At 46.3% G+C, this 6766-nt stretch overlaps 1 protein-coding gene across 1 annotated transcript in view; it reads right to left on the bottom strand.

Annotated features, from left to right (window-relative positions):
• Window positions 1-5797: 5797 nt before the first annotated feature.
• The window catches only part of Cnksr3 (CNKSR family member 3), a 105867-nt gene continuing 104898 nt past the window's right edge, over window positions 5798-6766 (bottom strand). Inside the window, exon 13 of the mRNA XM_045158518.1 lies at window positions 5798-6749. Within this exon, the coding sequence (XP_045014453.1) occupies window positions 6460-6749 (290 nt within the window). The 3' untranslated portion in view covers window positions 5798-6459. The remainder of the gene's footprint in view (window positions 6750-6766) is intronic.

Raw genomic sequence — 6766 nt, 5'->3', positions numbered from 1 at the left:
TCAACACCTACCAAAGCAGAGATCCAGAGGCTCCTAAGAGCTCAACACTGAAGTAGACTTACAACTCACCCACCACAGCTCGGGGAAGTTTGTAGAAGAGGGTGGGGGGATGATTGTCAGAGCCACAGGTTGAGACATCAGGCCCAGAGGCATTCCCTCCACCCAAAAATAACTGCGGTTGCAACGCATAAACCACAACCCCATGGGGAATACCTACAACCCCACTAAGGAGTGTCACCAGGGAATGGGGGCAGGGACAAGGGAAAAGAGGGTACCAACACATGATGTATCCATATGAAATGTGTTGTTGTTAATAATAGCAATAATAAACAGAAATTTAGCTTGAGTTACCTTTAGTCCTCTAGCCATTTATCTGTCACCTATCCTTGCATGACCTAAAATCCTTGACTATTAGGTAAGCCCTTTGGAATGTTCCAACAGACAGAACCCTAGCTTCCACCAGCCCAAAAGCCAAGATTGTCATCAGATAGTGTCTAAGGCCAATAAAAAGCAGGGATTTCCCCACCTACTTGCTGAATCCCACCAACAGATCTGAAAAGTATCGTGATTTATGATTTCCTTTGTTCTGCTACTAGGAAAACTTCATGACTGTTACCACATTGGAACCTGGAATGTGGGATAAGTCTGTGTTCCTGAGTTATGGTCACACCAGATTAGAGACAGACAGATCCAGTCAGATCCCATCCCCTAAAATTAGAGAAAAACAAGGCCCATCAACAAGCCTGAATGTGATATAATCACTTTTTCCTACACTTAGGGTTAAAGCTCAGAGTTCCTTTTGTTAAATCAACACACTTATGGTAATAAATTTTAAGACCTAAAAAATACAATTTCTAGGGTTGGAGACATTGCTTAGTGGTTAAGGTGTTTGCCTGGGAAATCTAAGGACCCAGATTCAATTCCTCAGTACCCATGTAAGCCAGATGCACAAGATGGCCCATGCATCTGAAGTGTGTTTGCAGTGGCTAGAGGCCCTGGCATGCCCATCCTCTCTATCTCTCTTAAAAATAAATAAATAAATAAAAATCTAATTCTCAAAATATAACTTCTAAAGTGAGAATTTTCCAAATAATTATAAAGTTAAAATTTACAGTAAGATTTTTTTCCGCCTATCTCTATAACCTACGAAGTTACAAAACTTATTAAGTCCCTGTTGGTCACCAAACCTGTACTGGGGTCCTACTAGACAGGCTTGGGGCATCACTTAAGGTCTCTTTCATTCTTCGAAGACACAGTGAACCTGTCCGCTCTGGGGTGTTCCTGAAGCCAGTCTTCAAGGGAATGATTAGAAACATTCCTTGCTGGATAATTAACATGAAATATGCAAGTAAAAATGCCTGAATATTTGTCTCAGTCCAAATTCAAATCCTAAAGCCCTAAAACCCCAATATGACGTGTTAGAAGGTGGGACTTTGGGGGAGGGTAGAGCCTTTGAAAAGGCTCATGGTTTCCCCTCCCCCACCTTGGTCCCACGTGGAGTTTAGAAGGTGAAGAGAGTTTTTGCAAACCAGATAGTCTTGAACTTGGATTTCTGAGCCTCCAGAACTGTGACAAATTTCTTTCATTTAAGTCCCCAATTCTCTGACACCACATTGTAGCTACCCAGCCTGATTGAAGAAACAGAAACTCCACAGGCGAATAAAATCAAGCTGATTGGCCAAGCTGCCCCCAGAGGAAGTTAATCCCTCCTAGGACGTTTGCTCTCACATCTTCTCCAAGAAGTGTCTTGGGAAAGAGGCAGTGGGTTTATAACAAGGGTAGGAGCAACTGTGAGCCCGTGGACTGTGGACACGAATCACATGTATGCACTAGGTAAAAACATCCCAAGGAGGCAAAGGCCACTAGTGAGAAGCTCTCCTTTTGCTGGTGACAGTCACACATGAAACAAAGAAAGTTACTCACTGGAGTTCCTTGGGGGGAGATGAAAACTTATGTGTAAATACCTCTTGGGATTTTCAAACTGAAATGTTTTGCTTTTAGGGGTGAAACAAAAACAAAGCAAAAATCTCCATGAAACAAATCTTAGAATTTCAGTGTGGGTGAAGAACTATTCAGAGAAGAGTAGCAAAAGAAAATGGACAAATAAAGCCAGGTATGGGGGCGCACGCCTTTCATCCCAGCACTCGAGATGCAGAGGTAAGAGGACTGCTGTGAGTTCGAGGCCACCCTGAGACTACATAGTGAATTCCAGGTCAGCCTGGGCTAGAGCAAGACCCTACCTCAAAAAAAAAAAAAAAAAAAAAAAAAAGGAAAGAAAGAAAATAGACAGATACAGAGCAAAACCCACCCAGACGATGACACAGGATGTGGGGAGCCCCTCGGCCCACATCGCCAAGGCCTATGGGGAGAGTACCCCTGGCCAAGCCCTAAAGATGGCACCTGACGGAAGTTCAGCGCTTGGGACAAACAAGTCCATATTTGGAGGAGTTTGCCATCTCTGCCGCTCATTGGTTTCTGATGCTCGTCTGGAGGGGTTGCGTGGCCTGGAGTGATTGGGCGGAGTGAGTGCGCGGGTGGGTGCGCTTATAAGGAATCCCCGCCCGAGGCTTGAGGGAGATGAAGCTTGAAGCTGCCTGAATAAACTGCTGTAAGAAGAACTGGTGGTTGTGTCTTCCTTGCTGGTCGAGGCGGACGCGTCAACAGGACTCCTTTCTAGGCATTTGTTCAGAAAGGAGAGGTGCCATCCCCTAGAGCCAGTTTCAAAGTAGATATGCCAGTGGGCACTGGTGGGTAGTTACTACCTGCATTTATCAGGTGAGACAGAGCTGCAGAAGCTCTACATGCAAAGAATCAATGCAACTTTCAATCACCTTGGAGATCACCGTATCATTGGTGATCTAGTTTACAACTATCTGCGTCCGTAGCCTCATTTTCTGTCGATATGGAGAACTGGGAGCTCAGTTTTTTTTAAATATGTATTTTTTTAATTTTTTATTTATTTATTTGAGAGTGACAGACACAGAGAGAAAGACAGATAGAGGGAGAGAGAATGGGCGCGCCAGGGCCTCCAGCCTCTGCAAACGAACTCCAGACGCGTGCGCCCCCTTGTGCATCTGGCTAACGTGGGACCTGGGGAACCGAGCCTCGAACAGGGGTCCTTAGGCTTCACAGGCAAGCACTTAACCGCTAAGCCATCTCTCCAGCCCAGGAGCTCAGTTTTAATACGCTCTGTGGTTTTTCAGGGACGCGATGGAGTGTTACGTGTAAGCACGTGTGATGGACAAGAACGCTGCCACCACGCTGGCTGGCTACCCCTGAGCCCAGCTCTGCTGCTGCAGACCTTTGGGACAACTCCCTGAAATGCAACATGGGAGTGACAACAGTTCTCGATGCCCAAAAAATGTCCATTATTTGGAACAGAGCCAGGCACGCAGAAAGCTCGCTCTCTACGTAAGCGAAGGGATCATAAACATCTGTTTTGTCTAGAATTGTATCAGCAACTGGCCACATATTGGAAAATCACATTATGACATCACTCCTAGTATTGATTGGCCCATGTGGCAGATCTCCATATAGCTACCAGGTTCATAGTGATTATACACATAATATAAATTTGGGCTGGGGGGATGGCATAGCAGTTAAGGCATTTGCCTGCAAAACCAAAGGACCCAGGTTCAATTCCCCAGAACCCACGTTAGCCAGATGCACAAGCAGGTGCATGCGTCTGGAGTTTATTTGCAGTGACAGGAGGCCCTGGCGGGTCCATTCTCTCTCTTTCTCCCCCTCCCTTCTCTGTCAAATAAATAATAAAATAAATTCACATATATGTATACACACAAAAAGCCATGTACTGTCGCACTATTTCATTACAACTTGTAATTTCATTGAAACCTGTAAATATAATCATACTAGAGCATTTAATATAAAAATAATTATTTCATTATAAAATGTTTCTTTGCCTATTACCAGGATGTCATATAGGGTGATAGTTAATCTTGTCAGCTTGATGGGATTTATAATCACCACAGAAACAAATCCCTGGGCATATCTGTGTGGCAGTTTCTAGGATGAAATGGAAAGATTCCCCCTACCTGGAGGCGGGCTGGGGTTTAGGACCACGGGAAAAGGAGAAAGAAAGCGGAGGCTCCACGTTCATCCCTGTACTTCCCTGCAGATGCGATGTGACCAGCTCGGCTCCATGTCACGCACCCTCCCCAAGATGGACAGAATCCCATCCAACTATAAACCAAAATAGCCCCTTCCTCTCCTCAAGTTGCTTCTTGTCACAGCAACAAGAAAGGAACCGACATGGGTGTGTATGTTTAGAGGCCGGTTACGTTACCTGCCATAATGATCTTAGGTGGGAATGTTGTATCACCAGTGATTTTGAGTGGATGATTTTAAAGTGATCTTACATTACAAAGGTGCCGCATTGGGTTAGATGTGGGAGGTCTAGAAGACCACAATTATAAATTACTATGTCATCCCGCATCTTCCTGAGTTAACCCAGGTCCACCATTAGAGCTGGACTACTGTTGAGTTTAGAAGTTTTCTTGCATTTTGAAGAGACTCATATTAACTATTGGGTGTCTATTTCAGATGTAGAGGTTTTTAAAACATTTTAGAAGTCATATAGTTTCCAAACACAATTCAGATTTTAAAAAAAACACCAAGAAAAACCACACCGGAGGCTACAGAGGAAGACAGAACCTTCTCCAGCTTCCCACAGAGCTTCATGGGAAGGAGCCGAGCACTGTGGAAAGTCAAGTCTAAGATCTAAAAATCCATTCTTAGGGTGGTCATTTGATTCAGAGGTGGCATGGTCTCCACAGAATAGGGACCAGCCCTGGCAACTACACCCTCCAAAGCTTTTCAGCCCATTAGGCAGTGGACCTACACCACCAGAACCCTCTCCTCCGTCCAGGCAATGAGAAGAGGCCAGCGCTCCTTGCGCACCGTGTCTGTAATTAGAGGCTTGGTACACTCCGCCCTTACGATGCCTGCGAGGCACTTGCTGAACATCACACTCCAAGCCTCTATCTGTTTCCAAAGCACACTGTGATCCCCTCGTCCCCCACAATGCCCCATCTTCCTGACTAACTCCCCCAGATCCTGACAGAAAAACCCCCAAGTGAACTCAATCATGCTGACCTAAGTGGCTGTTAATTTCCTCAGTCCCACCAGAGGCATTCAAGATTGTGGGGCGGGGGGGGGGGGAACTATCTCACTAGTGACCCTCTTGCAAACCGGACCTCAGGCAGGTTGGTGAGTCATTCCCGTGCTAGGAGAGGGTATGTAGAGTCAGGGGACACCAGCTGTACCTCAGAATGTCCTGTGGAAAATTCCTCTGCTATCATGTCGCTGACACGTGCCTTTGCGTGTCATCTACCACTAATTCATAAAAACCTCAAAATGGTTAGGAGGGTTTATTTTGCTTTTTAATATTAGTGCTCACGTGGGCCACAGCCACAGTGGGTCACTTGTAAATCTGAAAACACCCTGAAGGCTCTTGTTCATGAGTTTCCTGGATGACGTAAAACAGAAACATTTCAATTACATGTGACTAGGCGTAAGAAAAATATACAGCTCTATTTAAAACACTTAAATTAACAAGATAGTACTTTTCTGTTCTAACAAAACATCATACATTCAGTTTGAACAAGAGTTGATATCCGGAACACACGTTTTCAAAATAACCTGATGCTAAATTTAAAACTGGTGACCGTGAGACTTTCCGAGATAGTCCTAATTAGCAAACTGGGTGCAACTCCAAACGAAGGCAGGTTCTTTTCCAATAGATGGACATCAAAATCAAACTGAAGAAAAAAAAACCAAGTCCCGGAGCCCTAAACCAGGTTGCTTTACTTTTCCGAAATGTTCTTTGGCTTTCAGCGAACCGTACATAGCTTCTTTTCCTTTACAGGCAATATATAACAAGAGCAATGCTTCTCTCAAATAATCATAAACTTCACTGTGTGTGATAAGCCCTATCAAAGTGTGCTTCCGTATTCACTGAGACTGAGAATGTTCTAGAAAAAGGGGAGTAGCCATGGTAACAGCTGAGCTACATTGGAAACTCATGCCACACTGGTGTTACGGTAGATGGCTTTAAAAGCAGACACAAAAATGTTGTCTCTACTGGCTTCTTTTGGGTATGGGTGGAGATCACACACCAACATGTGTGTGTGTGCGACAAAAAGCCATCCATTTCAGTCCCCCCACCTGAGAAAACAACACCCCCCCCCAATTCCGAATGGTAAGGTGTCTGGTGCCCATGTTCCAACGCCAGGGAAGCAGGAAAAGCAGACTGCGGGCCCCTCCTCTGCCTCCTAAGTTGCCCCTGATTCGATGCCATCCAGTGATCTCAAAACTCCGTCTATGCAACGTGCCACAGGACAAAGAAACGGGATGGAGGCCGGTGGCTGTGGACGGAGGCCGCAGAGGCTGTCCACCGGGAAGAAGGCACTTGAAGCGGGGACAGGCGGGGGCCACCGGGGCTCAGTGAGTCAACAGCTTGAGGCGCGTCAGCCAGCTGACCAGCAGCGAGGGCTCGGGGGAGGACGCCTTGGGGGCCGATTTCTTCCGGGTGGCCTCCTCCTGGAAGGGGATGGTGGCGCTGCTGTGTAGCTCCGAGTTGAGGTAGCACCGGCTACCCCGGATGTAGTCTGCACCCCGCACCAGGTGCCGCTCGGTGGCGGGTCTGGAGAAGCGGTAGGCCGGGGAGACCCCTTCTTCCATGACGGGGGGAATCCGCTCGTTGCTGAGGTACCGGCACAGGGCGTCGTCCCCTGTGTTTGGAGAAAGC

The sequence above is a fragment of the Jaculus jaculus genome, chromosome 9 (genome assembly GCF_020740685.1).
Source record: "Jaculus jaculus isolate mJacJac1 chromosome 9, mJacJac1.mat.Y.cur, whole genome shotgun sequence".
Classification (NCBI taxonomy): domain Eukaryota; kingdom Metazoa; phylum Chordata; class Mammalia; order Rodentia; family Dipodidae; genus Jaculus; species Jaculus jaculus.
The sequence above is the reverse complement of the archived record's forward strand: the minus strand, read 5'-3'. Positions and strand labels throughout refer to the sequence as shown.